Genomic DNA, 20,784 nt, shown 5'->3' on the forward strand with positions numbered 1-20,784 from the left:
CCACCTTTTTGTCTTGTCATTTCTTTCAAAGATCTTGCTTTCACCCCTAATTCTGCTGACTTTGTGATTACCAGATTCAATACAACTGTCTTAGCCATTTTTCACTGTTTTTGTTGGGGTCAGACTATTATTTCATATTTCATAATGCACATCAGCTGACAGATACTTATAAACATCACAGCAGATCAGAGGAAAGCACTCTATGAATATATTGCTTTTAAGAGTTTGACCAGGCTTTGTATCTAAACTAGTGCACAACCTCAGAACCTTAAACTTTGAAAGCCAGTTTTCCTCAACTTGTGCTCCTGGTAAAAACACAGATGAGTCTACATTTTTGGCAAGCCCCCTGAGTGATTCCGATTCCCTGTAACACTGAGTTCCAGAAAGAATCGTCTGAGAGAGAGAGAAAGAGAGAGAGAGAGAGAGTGTGTGTGTGTGTGTGTATGGTGGTGATGGTGACTTGAAGGATGCGGGGACAGGGTAATCAGGGGGCTGTGGCCAGTGTCCGATGGGAGTAAATGAGGGTCTGAAATGCCACAGCGGTAAAAGGGGTGGAGAGAGAAGGCAGATGCAGCCGCGCAATTGAGTTCGTGATCCAGGTGTGTGGACGACAAAGTTCCTTGTTCAAGACAGGCAGAGGGAAAGAAGCTCTTCTAGTACCTTGAGGGGGCGAAGCATATTAATGGAGGGACAGAGATGCTTTGATGGGGTACTTCTTGAGGTGGGTAATTGACCTTTCTTGCCTTTGATTCCCAGGTGCCAAGCACTGGGGACACAGTCCCTGCTCCCACACAGATTACATTCGAATGAAGGGGGACAGATAATACACGAGGAAACAGATACATATGCCCATGCCAATTAGCTGAGTCCATGAAGAGAAGTGGAGTAAGGGGTTGGAGAATGGGTGATAGGAGCCCTGAGGAGGCCATTTAGACGGGCTAGTCGGCGGAGGCTTCTCTGAGGAAGTGACATCTGAGAGAGACCTGAATGAAATAAGGGGGTGAGCCAGGCAGGCACCTGTGGGAAGGGCATTCTGACGGAGGGAGCAGTGAAGGTGATGGCCCTGAGGGGGTGGAGAAGGACTTGCTGTCAGGAGACACGAAGGCCGGCGTGAACGGACCTGAGGAAGCAGAGGATGGGAGGCGGCGGGGTCAGGACAATTTTGGAGGCGGTTTGTAGGAAAATGTATTGGTACCATAGGAGCTTCCTGACAAAGCAAGCCCGTTGCTATGTGGAGAAATGGGAATTAATGGGACACTGTGGAGCTTTGTTTCCTGCTGGCCCTACAGGACAGTGATACATGTGACATGATGAAAGGGACATTGCTCGAAGAGTGGGGAGCCGTGGCTCCTGTATTAGTCCGCCCTTTTGCCCTGCTGTCAGTTACTGCGCTCAGTTTGGGGCCCATTTCTGGAAGTGCAGGATCAGTGCCTCATAGCACCCTTGGGGGCATTTAGAGGGTAGCCTTTGGGGGGCCTCAGGCTTCTCAGAGTGGGGATGAGACTGCGTCAGTTAAAGCAGATGTGACGGTGCCCCAGAGGGCTGTTCACCTCTTTCCCCCATTCCGACTGCCACCTCTCTTCTTCCAAGCAGGATTGGTTGCCGTGGTCCCTGCTGCTTCTCTCTCTCACGTGTGATACCGGGGCCTTCTACGTTCCTGGGGTCGCACCAATCAACTTCCACCAGAACGACCCTGTAGAAATCAAGGTAAGTGCGTTCCTGGTCTGTGGGAGCCAACTGTTGCCCAGTTGCTGGGCAGCCTGGCCAGAGGACTGTTGCGAGCTGGTCACGTCCCTCCTGTGGTTGCAGAGAACCCAGACCAGTGCTGCTCAGCCTGGGAGGAAGAGGATTCACTGCGCATGGCTGGGGCAGAGGTGGTGTGTCCCTCTGGCCCCGCCGCCTCTCCTCTCTCTCCGCCTCTGGCTGTCTCTGCATCTCCCCCTGTATGAGTGCATTCTCTCTCTCTGTCCCTCTCTCTCTTTCTCTTTGGCTCTGTCTCTGTTTCTGGTTCTTCCTGTGTCTTTGTTTCTCTCTCACTTTCGCTCGCTTCTGTGCCCACCTCTTTCTGTGTCTCCATCTCTCTCAACCTGCCTCCTTCTCTGTGACATCTCTGCCTCTCTCCATCCTCCTCTATGTTACCGGCTTTCTCTGCGTAACTCATATCATCTATGTATACGCATGATTATTATGGCCTTTTTTTTCAATTTTAGCTTCTGCCAGGATTCTCCAGTTCAGTATTTCCAAACGGTGCACTGCATATCTGAGTGGTGGTATATGAGATGATTTTAAGTGGCTGACACGTATGTTTTATTTTAATAGCTGTTTTCTTTTAATTATACTAGAAAATATAGCCATTACTTCAACTCATGATTCCATGGCTGTCATTGTTGGGTTTCCATTTTTAATAGTGTTAAAATGTTTGCTTCTTTTTTTTTTTTCTTTTTTTTTTTGCGGTACACGGGCCTCTCACTCTTGTGGCCTCTCCCGTTGCGGAGCACACGCTCCGGACGTGCAGGCTCAGCGGCCATGGCTCACGGGCCCAGCCGCTCCGCGGCATGTGGGATCTTCCCGGACCGGGGCACGAACCCGCGTCCCCTGCATCGGTAGGCGGACTCTCAACCACTGCGCCACCAGGGAAGCCCAAAATGTTTGCTTCTTAAATAAAGGTATTTACCTAAAAATGAATCATATCCAAGAAAATAGCAGAATAAATGGTAAGTAGATAGAGCAAGTTGGTACATGAGCGATTCGGATTTGAAAGCATTGTCCTAAATCAGAGTCCAGAAGAACAGCCAGCTGGGCCACCTCACCTTGTCAGCCTAGATGCCCACCTGTGGGCCAGTCACCTGTGACAGGGTTATGGGAGAGTCCTTTAAAATGTGGTTGATCGGGGCAGTGGGCAGGCTGGCACCTTGGCTAATGTCTCGGACTCTTGGTGGCATTTTCAGAGCCCTAAACACGGCTGAGGGTTGGTGGTGGATCTTCTTGGATCTCATTTCCCAGGAAACAAACTCTAAGGTGGAGATTTGGTGCAAGAGATTTATTGACTAGGCGCCCAGTCCTGCAAGCAGGACTGGGCAGAGGGAGATATTAAGCTGTGATAAACAGAGTCCTATGGAAGGCTCCGGAACTGGAGTGGCCAGCTGCAGAGTTCTCCCACATTGAGGCGAGAGGACTGGCCACCGGACAAGGGGTGTGACCTTGTTCCAGAGCTCCCAGCTATAGGGACTCCTCTCTACCATCACCCAAATATAACCACTCTTAATACTTTGGGTTATTTTTCTTAGTCTTTTTTTTCTGTGCAGTGTTTACAGTGTAGGGTACTCGGCATTCTCACACTTCCGTAAGCCCCCAGCTTCTTGACTACCACATTGGTCCCCCATAGGCAAAATAACGTAGAGTTGAAGTTTTTAAGTAGTCCTTCAAATCCTTAGTGATTCTGTACAAAGGTCTAGCAAAACTTATAAAGCAATGAAAATAAATTCTGCTCCTAAAATGTACATTTGTTGTTGATGGGAACCACATCTTTACTGGTCTGTGCAAAAGCAAAGCAGTGAGATTGTGTGAAAATAAAGTTTTTATCCTGTCCTAAGCATCACAGTGTTCAAAAGGGGGAACAGAAGCCCAGAAAATCACAAAGGGCCATCCACCTGACATGCTGTCATGTACATGTGCCTTTGTTTGCCACCACATTTTGGGCATTTGCAAAATTATAAATTGCTACATGTCATGCTTATTTGGGGAATTAGATGCAAGCAACTTTTCATTATCCAGGGGGAGTTAACCAGTTTAGAGGTTAAAAATATAATACATTTGTGGAAAAACGAAAACTACCACGAATCAAGTTCTACAAGGGCTGGGATATTATCTTTCTCGGTTACTGCTGTGTCACCAGCTCCTAGTACATAGCCTGGCAGGGTGGATAAATACATATGATCAATGACTATTAGAAAGTGTCTCCATTTAGAACCATGTAGTAGTAACAAGCAAATGCACCATTCCATGTGTTGCATTACTGTGAGCATCCCTCTTCCTTAGAAGTCAGACTTGTAACTTTCGGGAACAATAATTAAAGTCACCTTTATTGAGGATTATTTACATGCCGGGCATTATGCATGGCTTAGCTCAAGATGCCCCCTAAGAGCCCTCTGAGGCAGATACTGTATGTTTTAGAGATTTACTGAACATTTTACAGTTACGGAAACTGAGGCCCGAGGAAGTGAACCTGCTTGTCCAAGGTCACATTGTGAGGGAGACATAGGGTTAGTTCAGAGCCCGGCTCTTAACCGCCGCGGTACCCTTCCTCCCAGTGCCTCTGCCAGAAGCCCCCACCAGAGCAAAGCTTGTGGCATGGGGAGGACAGGGTGGCTCTGGCTTCAGTCCTGCCAAGCTGGGCATGTGAGAACTACACCTTGGGTGGGAAGGGAGAGGGCGGGAGGGGACATAAAGGTGAGACTCAGTTTCTTTGTAATGTGGCTTCTTTTTTGATTGTCCAGAAGGAGAGAATGCTAAGAAACACAGAATAACAGGCTGTTATAACAGATAATAACTTTTTGGTCATTTCGCCTCAAGCAGTTCATGAAATGCTTAATAGAGGTCCCCCGTCCTTCAATTCAACATCTAAAAAGCTCTGAAACTTAGAGTTTTTCTAAACTCATTGTAGGCGAGACCTGACCTGAACTGTTTATTAACTTTATTTTTCCCACTTAGTATGAATATTTTTGCATTTCCTTGTCATTGAATGTGGGGTACTGCTCCAGACCCAGCTGGGGGGTGTTATAAAACCCATGGTTTTATAATATACCACATTGCTCTTTTAAAATTGGAAAAATTTTTAAATTAAATTAAATTAATTTATAAATTAATGTAATAATGTAATGTAATGTAATAATTATTAATGTAATAATGCCGAGTATACTAAAGATGAGTGGGTACCAGAGAGGATTACTGAAACAGTCATTAAATTAAATTAAATTTTAAATCTTTTAAAATTAAATTAAAAATCCTAATTCCAAAGCAAGAATTTTAAGTAAGGATTGTGGATCTGGATTCTAAAAACTATTTATACTTTCAGATGGTGTATGAGGAATGGTTAATAGTTTTTAAATAGCAAAGATAATTTTAGTTGCATTTAAGTTAAAATTTGGGACTTCCCTGGCCGTCCAGTGGTTAAGACTTCGCCTTCAAATGCAGGGGGTTGTGGGTTCAATCCCTGGTCGGGGAGCTAAGATCCCATATGCCTCGCAGCCAGAAAACCAAAACAAACCAGAAGCAATATTGTAACAATAGCAATAAGGACTTTAAAAATGGTCCACATCAAAAAAAACTTTAAAATAATTAATTGATTAATTAATTTTTTTTTTTTGCAACATTTTGACTGGTTCTATTTTATCCATGTTTTGGGGAGTTGTCTGTGGCTGTCACTGTTTCCAGAGCTGCGTTCTGTGTGCTTGCATCACTTCCTAAATGTTCTTCTTCATGGTCTTCTTAAACTTCATCTTTAATGGTTGCATAATATTTAATTGAACGAATATATTGTGGTTTATTGACCAATTTCCCATTACGGAGCTTTTAGCTGTTTTTCCATTTTTTTCTCTTTTTTCATTGTGCAAACATTTATCGAGCACCTACTATGTACCTAGATCTCTAGGCACGGTGGTTACATAGGTAAGCAAGACGCATATGGTCCTTGCCCTCATGGAGTTTAATCTTAAATTCTAGTAGGGGAGGCTGATTTCTCTGGAAAAAGAAAACAAAAACATAAAATAATTACATTTTATCAGACATGCTACAAAGATAACTAGAAGTGTTGAAATACAGAAGATGAGGGAATTCCTTTGATAAGATGATAAGGAAAGGACTCGAAGGTGAGGGGATTTAAGCTGAGACCAAATGTGAGAAGGAGTCAGAGAGTCGGGCAGAGAGGAGCAGGTTCAAAGCCTGAAGCAGGAGAGCGCTGGTCAGGCTCAAGGAACTAGAGGCAGAAGACCACTGTGGTTAGGAATGAGGAGTGAGCTCTTTGTTCCTGAAGTTTTTTCCCTTATTTGGAGTTATTTCCTTAGGAAAGATACCCAGAAGTGAAATTATAGGGTCAAAGGATGTCAGCATGTTAAGGACTCTGAGTATATATTGGATTTGGTTGTGATTTTAAACAAAATCTATAATGTAATCTAAAACTAGTGAACTGTGAAATAATTGTATTGTATAGTATACCAGAGCTGTGTCTGCTGCGGTTAGTTTGCTTAGTAGGTAATAATGCCGAGTATACTAAAGATGAGTGGGTACCAGGGAGGATTACTGAAACAGTCATCTTGATTTCTGGGTTGAAGAATAATGGCCTCCCTTCTTCCACTAGGCTGTGAAGCTCACCAGCTCTCGCACCCAGCTGCCTTATGAATACTACTCACTGCCCTTCTGCCAGCCCAGCAAAATAACCTACAAGGCAGAGAATCTGGGTAAGTTCTTCTCTCACACTGCTGTCACGCTATCCCAAAGAGGAACCCGGATCTCTTCATAATGTTAATAGCAGTTAACCCTTATATAGCACCTACCGTGTGCTGGACACCATTCTACATAGTTTATATACAGATTAGCTTATTTAATCCTCATAACATCCCGAAGGAGGTAGTTGTGGTGTTGATTCCCATTTTACAGGGTAAGTGATTTGCCTCTGGTTATACTGTTAATTAATGGCTAAACTGGGCTTGGAATCCATGTAGTCAGGCTTCAGAGCTGGAGCCCTTGGCTACTGCTCCGACTGGCTCTCCTTGATTTCTAGATAGCCCCTTCTGTTTCTTGTGGCTTCTGTAACCTGCTCTGCTTTTAATTAAAAGAATGAGTGATTATCTCTGGCCCTAATGGAATCAGGGACATCACCATAGTTCTTGCTAAGCTGTGCAGGCCTTGCCTCAAATAATGTGGGAAGCACCCAGTGCAGTGTCTGGCATATGTGTTCATAAATAGCAGCCATTTTATTTTAATTCAAATAATTCTTCATTTGGTGGAATTTCAGGCTGAAAGGAAAAGGCATTTGGTGGCCTCTACTGAGGACATGGTTATTAGTACTTACTCTGCCATCTCAGTGTTAAGTCCTGGAGATAAAAACTTAGAACTATGCCCTCCCTGACTTCAAGGAACTTAAGAGACTTTCCTGTTCTCTTATAGCTTAGGGAGGGGAAAGGAGAGAACTGGCTCTTGAGCAGTCCCCTGAAAGGGCTGCCTTCTCCATCAGGGCTACCCATGGCTCAGATGTTTCCAGAACCCCTAGCCAACAGGTGTACCTACTGCCAGGTATTGGATGTCCCAGACCAGCTGGGGCAGGCCTCGACCAAAAGCAGGCAGCACCGCCAGTCCCGAAGTCTCGCCTTGTACAGTTGGACGGAGGTCGGTCTCGGGGCCTGGGCTGCTCTTGCTGCCTGCCGCTTTCCCTTCTTTTCTCTCCACACCATGCCGTGCTCCGGCCACCTTGCCACTGCTGGGAAGCCTGACCTGCTGTGTCCTCCAGACCCCTCACAGCAGCTCCTCCCTCCCCCTGTGAGCTGGTGCGGATTCATCTACAGCCCAAGGCTGAGCACTTGGGCACACCTCAGTGTGATACTGCGTGACCTTAACCTCCGTGAAGCTGGGGAATGTTCCTGCCTCGTAGAAATGGAAATTTCCATGTACAGAAGTTATCCTGCCACACTGTATCTCATTCCAGCTTTGTGTAGTGCCTCCCTCTGTGGCCTAGGGGCTCTTTGAGCAGCGGGATCATGTCTTCCATGTGTCTCTCTCTGCCACTTCTGACCCAGTGTCTGACACATAGTTGTCATTCAGTAAAAGTTTTTGTCCTCCCTGAGTGGAGCAGAAACAGCCTTGATTGAATGCCTTTTGGGTCGCAAGCCTTGTACTCTACGTCCTCATCATCATCACTGTTAATACTTAAAGGGCTCTAACAGTGAGCCAGGCATTGTTCTAAGCACGTCTGTGCTTACCTTAGTTAATTCTCACAACAGCCCTCTGAGGTAGCTACTCTTACTATCCCCTTATCACAGATAACAGAAGCGAGGCACAGGAGGTGAAGTCACTTGCTACAGGTCACTCGCCGAGTTGGTGGCAGAGCCCAGGAACTCTGGCTTCAGGGTCCATAGCCTTAAGCAGTACACTCTGCGCACTGTCTTACTTGGTTCCGACTGTAACTCAGCAAAGCCAGGTATGATGGCCCCCATGCCATAGTAGAGGGCACAGCAGCTTCAGAGGTTTGAAAAACTTGCTTGTGGTCACATGGTCAATGGGTAGAGAAATTGAGATCTTAACCCAGGTTTTTTAACTCTAAAAACAGAATTCTTTCTGTTGTCCAGACTGCCTTTTCCAGAAAGGTTCATTTGGGCTGTCCAAGGGCTGTGCTCCCGATTATCATGTTGGTGGAGATTCATATCGTGGCGGGGGGGTGGGGGCATGTCTGCGGCAGCTGTACTGGAGTATGACATCAGACTCGTTTAGAGGGTCCACTCAGCGTGTTGCTCGTCTAGTGTGGCTGGCTGTGTGCTCCCAGCTTTAAAAATTAAAATGAATACTTCTGTATTAGAACTGAGCTGTTCCAGGCCAGTGTGTCCTCTTTCTTGGTTTAAATGTATCAATAATTTCTAAATATCAAGAAGTGATACCCACCTTACTTGATCTTCAGCCCTGTTCCTCTCTCTGTATGTTCTTCCTTTCCTCAAGTGAATTCCCTATTGACCTTCCTGAAAAGAAGTGAGTGGTAAGGCGTGGTGTAGAGGAAAGAGCCCAGGGGCTTAGCACTACCACAGTCACTGTCATAGGCTAGTCACTATCTGGGTCTGGTTCTCAGCATTGTCATATGTAAAATGGCAGAGGATGACCCAGATCATTTCAGCAGTGGACCATGCAGATATCTCATTGGTGTTCTTGGCCTCCCACTGGCCAGTCCCTCCCTGGGTTTTGCAGACTCACCTGCATAACTAGCCTTCTAAAAGAGGGGGAAAGCGGGGGAGAGGTGTAGAGACCTTCATCCAGGCGCCTTTTCACCCTCCCCCCCTCCTGAGCGGCCTCATCCACTCTTGTCAGAGTGCTACTTTGCACAGCTGAGTGGTTCTCCCCACTGTGGTAAAGCTAGTGGCCCTGCCACTTACCATCTGTATCCCAACAACTCACAGCTTCTATCTATAGCCCTGACCTTTCCTCTGACCCTCAGACTTGGATATCTGACTGCCTGCTTGACATAGCCACCTGACATATGCAAACTGAAAAAATGCCTTCAGTCTAAATTTGCTGTTTTTCCCATTTTCCCCCCAACTGGCACTTGGTTGTAGAAGCCCCATGGTCTCCCTGATATGCACCGCTCCTCACTCACCCTTTGTCAGCCAGCACCAGCCCCCCTAGATTTCACCTCCTCAGTAGCTCCTGAGTCTGTGTACTTGTTTCCGCCCTCACTATACCCTCTAATCCAGCCACCATCACCGCCCACTTGCATAGCTGACTGCCATCGCCCCCGGCCAGTTCCGTGCATCTTCGATATTTTCTTCACAAAACAGCCAGAGTGATCTGTAACCAGAATTGGATAATGTCTTCTGCCGCCCGTTAGAAACCCTTTATTGGTTTTTGTGGCTCTCTCGATAGAGATCAAACTTCCCGTTGGCCCACAGGCCCCCTGAAGTCCAGCTCTAGCCCGTCTCTCCAGCGTGCCTCAAGTCACCCTTGCCATGTGCACTGCAGCCGCACAGGCCTCTTACATTTACCGCGTCATCCCCCTGCCTTCCCCCCGCCCCCCAACCAGGCAGGGGGCCTTTGTGCGTGCTGTTCCCTTCTGTCTAGAATAGTCTTCCCCTATCTCTTTGCCTAGTTAAGGCTCTCTTCCTTTAGAGCTCACTTCAAGCATTACTTCCTCAGAGAAGCTGTCCTAGACCTACTCCCCCACACCTAGAGCAAGTTCCTCATATTGTACTATACCTTCTCGTTATCCTGATTAATCAGTCTGTCTTCCCACTAGACCATAAGCTCCGTATGTCTGTTCAACATTATTTCTTCAGAGCCCAGCACATAACCAATATCTAGTGGATGTTTGGGAAGGAATGAATGAATGAACGAATGAATGACTAGGCCAAGAGTCCCACATCAAGCGGGTCCACACTGGTAGGCAGCTGTTAGACCAGGCGTATGTGGGCATTAGTGCCGCCTGTGGGCTTTGGTAGGTCTCCTTCAGCTTGCCCCAGTTCCACCTCATCCCAGTAGAAGTGTTAGAATGGCTCAGAAGGAAAGCACCATTGGGTTTAGTTGACAGGCCCTGACTGCTCGGTGCCTGCTCTTGGAACGTCTGGCAGCAGGTTTCTCTGAGGCAGTAGGCATGCAAGGGGTGTGCCAGTTTGTTAAGTTAAAAAGATGTTTTGGCTGAAAATCTCAGGTGCTGGATTTTACCCTACCTCCCTTCCTCCCTGAACCAGGATCTGAAGATGCAGAAATAAAGAGGAAACATTATCTGCCCTTAAAGAGCTCATAATGAGGTATGAGGGCAGAAACTTAACCTATCAACATATTGTGCAAAGTCACATCACTGACATATGAAAAGGTGCAGAAGTGATGCTGGTAATAAAAATAGTATTTGTTGTCTTCCCACTCTATGCCTGGTACTTTATTTCTCACTGTAACCCTGTGAGATGCGTACTATTATCCCCATTTTACAGATGAGGAAATTGAGGCTCATTGAGCTTAAGGTACTTACCAAGACTGCTAAGCTAGTCAGTGGCAGAGCCAGGGTTCAGTAGCCCTCTCTTCACCACTGTACGATGCTGCCTCTGTGCAGAGGGCAATCCGAGGAGGGAGTCACAAACTCAGTCCTAAGGCGGTCAGGAAGGGCTTCCCGGAGAGTGGAATAGAAGCTGAGCTTGAAGGGTGAGGAAGAGTTTCCCAGGAACACGGGGCAGGGAATGGCACTCCAGGCAAAGGAAACGACATGTGGCCCAGAGGCACGGAATGACGTGGCATGTTTGATGTGCTCTGAAGAGTCTGGTGGTGCTAGAGCACAAAGGGAGAGGAGGGACAACAGGGGGGCGTCAGGTGGGCAAGCCTGGCCTGAACAGGCAGGGTAATGCATTGAGTGCCAGGCTGCACGACTGCTGAAGGCCCTGCAGGTGGGCCCTGTGTCTCTGCTGACCTCAGCAACCTCAGGGCTGAAGCTCTGAGCTCCATCTGTCTCTCTTATGGCAGGAGAGGTGCTGAGAGGGGACCGGATTGTCAACACCCCTTTCCAGGTTCTCATGAACAGTGAAAAGAAGTGTGAGGTTCTGTGCAGCCAGTCCAACAAGCCAGTGACCCTGACCGTGGAACAGAGCCGGCTCGTGGCCGAGCGGATCTCAGAGGACTACTATGTCCACCTGTGAGTTGTCCTCTGCTCCCTGCCAGCCTCGAGTTCCCATAGGGGAGGGCACTGAGGGAGAGGCGATCTGAGGGACTGAGCGGGGCCTTGGGTTTCCAGCATTGCAGACAACCTGCCCGTGGCCACCCGACTGGAACTCTACTCCAGCCGCGACGGCGATGACAAGAAGAAGGAGAAGGACGTGCAGTTTGAACACGGCTACCGGCTCGGCTTCACGGATGTCAACAAGGTAGAGTGTCTTGATGTGCTCAGAGGGCTGGGGGAGCCACTCCCCAAAGTCACGAGCACTTGGGGCCACAGAGGAGGGGGAAACATGTAGCTCTAGGCTTAGGAAAGGTGGGGATGGCCAAGACAAGTTCCCCCTGGTGCCCCTGGCCATGGCCTGTCAGATGTCTGAGTGCTGTGGGCCCGGCTCTGGCAGATGCTACACAGGAGGTGGAAGGCACAGTGCCTAAAAACTCAGATTCCACATAAATATATGATTATATGGATTATAAGATTAACCACCGCCCCCCCCCGCAAAAAAAAAAAAAGGAAGTCTGGAACTTCATCAGTATGTAAGAGAGAGAGCTCAGCAGTGGTCAAGAGCATGCAGGTTCCCTGGGTTTTGAATCCTGCCGTCACCACTTACTAGTTGGTGAGTGACCTTAAGCCTACCTCTCTCACCTCTCTAAGCCTTGGGTCCCTTATCTGTAAAATGTATGTTGCAGCCATGCCTGCCTTTGGGGCTGCCATGCAGAGTAAGTCAGATAATCTGTGTAAGCACTTTACAGCACAGCCACTGAGAAATATGCTAATGGCGTTGATCGTAACAGTGATTCTCTTATATTTGTCATTTTCTAAACTGAACACATATTACTTAGGGAATAAAGAACAAAAGCATTTCTTTTGAGGCACAGTCCCTGTCCTCCAGGGGCTTTTTTCATAACTGGGAAGAGAACTGACAGTGTAAGATCCTGGATCTTAAGTCCCAATCCTGACCGTGCCAGTGCTTTGACGGTCAGGGCCAGAAGAGTTCAGAGGGAGCTAATGTGCAGGCAGGTTGTCACGGAGGAGGTGGGCCTTGAAAAATAGGTAGGCTTGAGCTGAGTGAAGTTGGGACAGCATTCTAGTTAAGTGAATGCCGTGAACAGAGTTCAGGGTGGGGACTGTTCACGGGGCAGGGAGGGACCCAGGGAGACCAGGCGAACTAACATGTCTGGGAGGGTGACGGCAGCTGGGTATGTTAGGGTGACAGAAGGCCTTGAATACCAGCCTAAGGGGTCTGAACTTGTACCTAGTAAGCCCCAGAGAGCCCTGGAGGGTTCATGAGTAGCGGGTTGCTATAAGAGCAGTGTTTTTGGAATACTGGTACAGTTGGGTCTGCTAGATGAGGGAAGGGACCTAATACCTGGCTGGTCACCCTGTGTGATTTTTCTGGTGGTTTCTTGGCTCCTAGCTATTTTGTTCTCTTTGTTGCGCTGTTTTAGATCTACCTGCACAATCACCTCTCGTTCATCCTTTACTACCACCGGGAGGACCTGGAAGAGGACCAGGAGCACACATACCGCGTCGTCCGCTTCGAGGTGATTCCCCAGAGCATCAGGCTGGAGGGTGAGTGGGGAGGTGTGACCAGAGGGGCAGGGCTGGACGGGCCTGGGCTTCACACCCAGGGTCTTTGCACCCTTGATTCCTGAAATGGCTGATAGGCCCCAGTGTGGCATCTGGGCCCAGCCAAGGTAGAGTCACTACATTCCCATTAGAGAAGGTGGGGGGCAATGGGAGAGCTGACATGGTGTCTCCTGGCCTGGCACAGCACCTTACCAGCCACCCCGGGAGGTAATGTGCTGATTATGATAGGAACCAGAGGCTCAGAGAGGTCAGTGACTTGGCCAAGACCAAACAGCAGTTTGGGGCTTTGCTGGGCCATCACAAGAAGCAGCCAGCTCAAGAGCAAAGGGATGAAGCACAAGGGGCAGGGGTACCGACGGAGCTGCTGGGCAGCAGCTTTCAGTGTTTCCGCTCCTCTGTGTGAGTGATTGGCCCCGGGTCAACAGCTGTGCAGGAATTTGAGCGCCCAGGCGCAGCCCTGTGGGCCTGACGGGATCTGGTCGGCCTCACCTTGCCTGGCAGCGCTAGCTCGCCACAGGGCGACTTCCATTTCGCATGCCTGGCCTTTTGTCCACAGTGGTGGTGAGTTTCTGGAGCTTTTTTAAGCTGTGGAACCTCATAGTCAAACAAAGTCATACGCAGAAGTCTTATGTAAAACATAGACCCTGCCCTTCCGGGGCATCATACTGCCTCTCCTCCCATCTGTGTCATGGTTACAGCTTGACATTTACTGTGTGCGTGTTTGACAGCAGCTGCTCCCCCACTGGCCCTTCGAAGTTAGAGACCCTGTCTCCTTTTCTCACCACTTTCTCTCCAGCACAGTACCTGGCACATAGTAGGTGCTTATTTATTGTATGTTGGTTGAATGAATGGACAGACAGCAGGATGAACAAATGTGTAAATGAAGGAAGGAAGCATCGGAGTGATTGAATTACTAAAGTGCCAGGACTCTGGGGACTAAATGAGTGAGCGAACGTATGAGAGAGTGAGTCAGTGTTGTTTTTGCCTGTTGAATGGGACTGATTGAATGAGCAAATGAATGCTTGAATTGATTGAAGGAAGAATTCGTTTGACTAAATAGGGACTCAGACCCCTCCCCACATACACCTCTCTGCAGCCCCTAAGGCCCTTTGGAAAGTCAGGGCTGTGGGAAGCACAGTTTTTTGTTTCTTTTTTGTTTTTGTTTTTTCATCTTTATTAGATTGTAATTGCTTTAAAATGCTGTGTTCATTTCTGCTGTACAACAAAGTGAATCAGCTCTATATATACCTATATCCCCTCCCTCTTGGGGCTCCCTCCCACCCTCCCCACCCCACCCAAGGGAGCACAGTTTTAAAGCTCTAGTTGCCAGCTGTTCTCCCAGCCACTGCTCCGCAGCACGCTGCCTCTGAGGGCACCCGCAGAACAGACCCTGGGTAGTGGCACCAGCCCTTGCAGGAACAGACTGAGTCTCTGTCTCTCACAGACCTCAAAACAGACGAGAAGAGCTCATGCACCCTGCCTGAGGGTACCAACTCCTCGCCCCAAGAAATTGACCCCACCAAGGCGAATCAGCTGTACTTCACCTACTCTGTGCACTGGGAGGTGAGAAGGGGCTGGAGCCCACGGCAGGGGAGGAGGGCTCTGGTCCAAGCAGCAGTTATCAAGGTGGAGGCCTGACTCTCAAGTGCTTCCTCCCACCACCAGGAGAGTGACATCAAATGGGCCTCTCGCTGGGACACTTACCTGACCATGAGTGATGTACAGATCCACTGGTTTTCTATCATTAACTCCGTCGTGGTGGTCTTCTTCCTGTCAGGTGAGAGAGCTATGGGTTGGAGGGTGGAGAGGACAGGGGGTGAGGGATGAGGGGCTGAGGTGTCACATCACTCCCAGGAGACTTCTAGGGTGTTCTTGGAGCCAAGCATAGGTCAAAAACAGACATTAGGGGTCTGTGCAAGGCATCAGTACACAGAGGTAAACAAGATTCACCCTCTACTCCGGAGAGCTCCCTAGGGGAAGGCTGCGCCGCCTCTTCACGCACACCTTCACTGACTCATTCAACAGTGTTTCGGCATTGCTCATCCTGTTCGGGCCCCATGCCGCGTGCTGGATATGGTGTTGAGCAAGCCCAACCCAGTCTCTGCCCTCACGGTCTGTATTCTGGTGGCAGGAGAGAGACAGAAAAGCACAGAAGTAGTAGGGTTCCAGATAGTGCTAAGTGCTGTGAAGCGTATGCATGGCTGTCGAGGAGAGGGTGACGGCTGCTTTAGAGAAGACCTCTCTGAATGAGGAGCCACCATTCAGAGATCTAGGGAAAGACGGTTCCAGCAAGGGTCACGGCCCTGCAGTGAGACAGGCTTGGTGAGAAGCCAGATGGCAAGAGGGCATTGAGCAGGGTGAGGGTGGTTGTCAGAGGTAGAATGAAACTGATCGTTTCAGTATCAGGAGAAGTAAAGATAATGCTGTCTTTATTAAACATTTACCCAGGGGCCAGCTGCTGTGCTAATAAACACTTAAGTGCATCCCCATCCTCGCAGCCCCGTGAGCTAAGCCAAAAAGTGTTAAGTTAGCTCAAGGTCCTACAACCACTACGCTGTGCTGCCTAGATAGGTAAACAGGGTGCTGTGCAAGTACAAATGGGGGTGCCTCTGAGCTGTTTGGGGTGTTGAGAAGAGAAGATGTTTTGAAGTGTGAGTAGGAGTCAGGACAGAGTGGGGCATTCGGGTAAAGGGAACAGCCTGGGTTACAGGCACGCAGGTGAGAGAGAGATGGGGCTGTGACCTGGTAACTAAAAGCAACAAATAACCAGAGGCAAGTGAGAGGCGAGCCTGGGAGGAGGTGAGGCTGGAGAGGCTGGAAGGACCAAGCCCTGGAGGAGCTGGGATGCTGTTCTCCCTGGAATACAAGCGGTGTCCTGTGACTGCCTCCGCCCATCCCAGCAGCTCATTCTTCCCCTCTTGGGGGGTGACCCTCTGTTTCCCCTGCCCTGTAGCTGGGGTGGAGCTATGCCCAGGAGAGAACCTGAGGCGGCTGCATAGCCAGTTCCCACTAGAGGAAGCCACGTGTGCCCGGAGGGCAAGCAGCACAGAAGACTCAGATGGCCGTGCTGACACTCCTCTTCTTCCCGCCCCTGTTTGTTTCAGGCATCCTGAGTATGATTATCATTCGGACCCTCCGGAAGGACATCGCCAACTATAATAAGGAGGATGACATTGTACGAGGTCATGGCTGGGGAGGGATGGACTTGCAGAGGGAGGGCAGTCTAGCAGTGGGGCTCTGGGCCTACCAGACCAGGACGCGCACATGCACGCACGTGCCTGTGTGTGTGTGTGTGTGTGTGTGTGTGTGTGTGTGTGTGTGTGTTATCATTCATAGCGTAAACCAAATATTGAAAAGGAAAACAAAATGTTTAATGACCCAAAGCGATGGGGATAAGGCTTTCTAATTTCTAAGCGTAAAAACAATGGAAGAAATCACAGAAAGAAAACTGGATTAATTTTACCTTAATCCTGCATGTTAAGATATGTAAACAACAGAAAAGTGAAATGACAAAACAATATATGCAACAAATTTTTTAAAAGATGATAGTTAAAAGAACTGGTATAAAATCTCTAAAAAAAAAAACCACTAAAATCCCTAATGTGATAATGAACAAAAAATTTACAGACAAGGAACCATACATGGCCAGTAAACATGTGAAAAACTGTTTTTACCTCAGGGATAAGCCCCCAACGTGCAGTGTCCAACAGTCATGAGAAGACAGTTTTGGACCTTCAAATTAGCACAGATTCGTACACATAGTACTAATTGCCGGCAGGGTTAATGTGAGATAAGCACCTTTTCATGCCACCCGTGCAAGTGTAAACTAGGAGATTTCTGAAAAGTTATTAATTGGCAGCACATATCATGAACTGCCAAATAGTTAACTTGTTTGTTTGTTTTGTTTTTAACATGTGGCTGCACTTTTAACTGTGGGTGCGGCCTGTGGGATCTTAGTTCCTCAACCAAGTATCGAACCCGCACCCCCTGCAGTGGAAGCAGAGTCTTAACCACTGGACCACCGGGGAAGTCCTAGTTAACTTGTTTTGATACACTATCTTCTAGAATTTTCCTAAGGAAAGCATTAAAACCACAAAAATTTGGTCTAAAAAAAGAAAATTTGGTCTAGAAATATTTATTGCAGCCTTTCTTATCATTTAAATAAACTGGAAATTGCCTGATATTCCATAATAATGGATTGGTTATATTATGGTACAGCCATACAATGAAAAATTGTACAAACATTAAAATAGTAATTGTAGAGAGTGTTTATTGACATAAGGAAATGCTCATGATCATACATCAGCTTAAAATAACAAAGTATTGTTACACAGTAAATACAGTATTTTATTGTTAAAAATTATATATACATATGCACATGTACATACATAAAGGACTGAAGGAAATATGTCAAAACAGCGGTATTATTAAGTATATAAATCATTTTCTCTGTCTTTCTGATTTATTTTTTAATCTATGAATGTTTATGAGTTTTATATTTTTTGTTCAGTCTTTCTGGATTTTTAAAAAATTGTCTACAATACTCATTTACTACTTTTTGTTCATTTGAATATCATGCCATATATCAAAAAAATTTTTTTACTTATTACACAAGTAAGAGCACATACAGACATACCTCAGAGATATTGCGGGCTCAGTTCCAGACCATCACAATAAAGTGATTATCACAGTAAAGGGAGTCAAACAAATTTTTTGGTTTCCCAGTGCATATAAAACTTATGCTTATACTATACTGCAGTCTATTAAGTGTGCAGTAGCAGTATGTCTAAAAAAATACCTTAATTTAAAAATACTTTAGTGCTAAAAATGCTAACCATCATCTGAGCCTTCAGCAAGTCCTAATCTTTTTGCTGGTGGAGCGTCTCACCTCAGTGTCGATGCTGCTGACTGATCAGGGTGTTGGTTGCTGTAGGTTGGGGTGGCTGTGGCGATTTCTTAAAATAAGACAGCAGTGAAATTTGCCAAATCAATTGACTCTTCCTTTCATGGACAATTTCTCTGTAAACATGCAATGCTGTTTGATAGCATTTTACCCACAGCAGAATTTCTTTCAAAATTGGAGTCAGTCCTCTCAAACCCTGCCTCTGCTTTATCAACCAAGTTTACGTAATACTCTAAATCCTATGTTTTCATTTCAACTATCTTCACAAATCTTCACCAGGAGCAGATTCCATCTCAAGAAACCACTTTCTTTGCCTATCTGTAAGAAATAACTCCTTATCCGTTGAAGTTTTATCATGAGATGGCAGCAATTCAGTCCCATCTTTAGGCTCCACTTCTTTTTTTTTTTTTTTTTTTTTTTGCGTTACGCGGGCCTCTCACTGCTGCGGCCTCTCCCGCTGCAGAGCACAGGCTCCGGACGCGCAGGCCCAGCGGCCATGGCTTATGGGCCCAGCCTCTCCGCGGCACGTGGGATCCTCCTGGACCGGGGCACGAACCCGCGTCCCCTGCATCGGCAGGCGGACTCCCAGCCACTGCGCCACCAGGGAAGCCCTAGGCTCCACTTCTAATTCTAGTTCTCTTGCTGTTTCCACTGCATCTGCAATTACTTCTTCTTCTGAGGTCTTGAACCCCACAATTCCATCCATGAGGGTTGGAATCAGCTTCTTCAAAACTCCTATTAATGTTGATATTTTGACCTCTTCCTATGAATCACGAATGTTCTTAATGGCATCTAGAATGGTGAATCTTTTCCAGAAGGTTTTCAGTTTACTTTGCCCAGATGCATCGGAGGAATCACACTCTATGGCAGCTATAGCTTTATGAAATGTATTTCTTAAATAATAAGACTGCAAAGTCAAAATGACTCCTTGATCCATGGGCTGCAGGATGGATGTTGTGTTAGCAAGCATGAAAATAACAGTAATCTCATTGTACATCTCCAGCAGAACTCTTGGATGACCAGGCGCATTGTCAATGAGCTTTGATATTTTGAAAGGAATCTTTCTGAGCAGTAGGTCTCAACAGCGGATTTAAAGTATTCAGTAAATCATATTGTAAACAGATGTGCTATCATCCAGGCTTGTTGCCCCATTTCTAGAGCACAGGCAGAGTAGATTTAGCATAATTCTTTAGGGCCCCAGGATTTTCGGAGTGGTAAATGAGCATCGGCTTCAACTTAAAATCACCAGCTGCATTAGCCTCTAATGAGAGTCAGCCTGTCTTTGAAGCTTTGAAGCCAAGCATTGACTTCTGCTCTCTAGCTATGGAAGTCCTAGATGGCATCTTCTTCCAATCGAAGGCTGTTTCGTCTACATGGAATATCTGATGTTTAGCGTAGCCACCTTCTACATCAGCACTTGCTGCTTTACATTGCACTTTTATGTTATGGAGATGGGATTCTCTCCTTAAACCTTATGAACCAACCTCTCCTAGCTTCAGACTTTTCTTCTGCCGCTTCCTCACCTCTCTCAGCCTTCATAGAATTGAAGAGGGTTAGGCCTTCTCTGGATGAGGCTTTGGCTTAAGGGAATGTTGTGGCTGGTTTGATCTTCTATCCAGACCACTCAGACTTTCTCCATAACAGCAATAAAGCTGTTTTGCTTTCTTATCATTCCTGTATTCACTGGAGTAGCACTTCTAATTTCTTTCAAGAACTTTTCTTTTGCATTCACAACTTGGCTAGTTATTTGGTGAAAGAGTTCTAGTTTTCAGGAATCTCAGCCTTTGACACGTGTTCCTTGCTAAGCTTAATCATTTCTAGCTTTTGATTTAACGTGAGAGACAGGCAACTCTTCCTTTCACTTACACACTTAGAGGCATAGGGCTATTAATTGGCCTGATTTCAATATTGTTATGTCTCAGGGAATAGGGAGGCTGGAGGAGAGGGAGAGAGATGGGGGAACAACTGGTTGGTGGAGCAATCAGAACATGTTTACTGATGAAGTTTGCCATCTTATATGGGCACAGGTCACGGCACCCCAAAACAATTGCAGTAGTAAAGTCAAAGATCACTGATAACAGAACACTATAACAGATATAATGAAAAATTTTGAAATGTTGTGAGAATTACTAAAATGTGACTCAGAGACACAAAATGAGGAAATGCTATTGGAAAAATGGCGCCAATAGACTTGCTTGATGCAGGTTGCCACAGACCTTCAATTTGTAAAAAATACAGTATCTGCGAAGTGCTGTAAAATGAAGCACAATAAAATAAGGTGTGCCTATATTACTTTTATAATCAGTTAAAAAAATAATAACTTGCTTCTAAAGACACCACTCAAAAACTATCACAGTTAACATTTTAGTGTACTGGTTTACATTATTTTTCCATGCATTTGGTTTGTGGAATGTGGGGAGGAGATTTTCCTTTTGTATAGCTGTAAGCCCATGTTTGTGCCCTCCTTTTTCCGTGTGACAGTTCTCTGGGATATACGTTCTCATGTCACTTATACTCCTGTGTCAGAGTGGAGCTGGTTGACACCTGAGGGACCCTCAGCCCTGGTCAAGGATGTGGGTCCTTGGGGGTGGTCCCTGCAGGAGCTGCCTTCTCCAGAGCCCAAGAAGAGCCTCGCTTTCTGGCCCTTTGCTGCAGGAAGACACGATGGAGGAGTCCGGGTGGAAGCTAGTGCATGGCGACGTCTTCAGGCCCCCCCAGTACCCCATGATCCTCAGCTCCCTGCTGGGCTCGGGCATTCAGCTCTTCTGCATGATCCTCATTGTCATCTGTGAGTAAGCCCGGCAGGGGTGGAGGTGGGCTGGGGGTTTGGGGAGGGTGAGCTGTGCTCACCAGCGCAGCACAGGCCTGAGTCTGAGAAAAGGGTGGGCTTCCCTTCCTG

General features: G+C 47.0%; 1 protein-coding gene across 1 annotated transcript in view; it reads left to right on the forward strand.

Moving 5' to 3' along the window:
• The window catches only part of TM9SF4 (transmembrane 9 superfamily member 4), a 56,684-nt gene that overhangs the window by 22,012 nt on the left and 13,888 nt on the right, over window positions 1-20,784 (forward strand). The window contains exons 2-10 of the mRNA XM_033839053.2: window positions 1,594-1,707; window positions 6,356-6,455; window positions 11,203-11,371; window positions 11,471-11,600; window positions 12,841-12,964; window positions 14,427-14,545; window positions 14,648-14,759; window positions 16,087-16,157; window positions 20,541-20,673. Coding sequence (XP_033694944.1) covers window positions 1,594-1,707; window positions 6,356-6,455; window positions 11,203-11,371; window positions 11,471-11,600; window positions 12,841-12,964; window positions 14,427-14,545; window positions 14,648-14,759; window positions 16,087-16,157; window positions 20,541-20,673 — 1,072 coding nt within the window. The remainder of the gene's footprint in view (window positions 1-1,593; window positions 1,708-6,355; window positions 6,456-11,202; window positions 11,372-11,470; window positions 11,601-12,840; window positions 12,965-14,426; window positions 14,546-14,647; window positions 14,760-16,086; window positions 16,158-20,540; window positions 20,674-20,784) is intronic.

Source organism: Tursiops truncatus, chromosome 15 (assembly GCF_011762595.2).
Source record: "Tursiops truncatus isolate mTurTru1 chromosome 15, mTurTru1.mat.Y, whole genome shotgun sequence".
NCBI lineage: Eukaryota > Metazoa > Chordata > Mammalia > Artiodactyla > Delphinidae > Tursiops > Tursiops truncatus.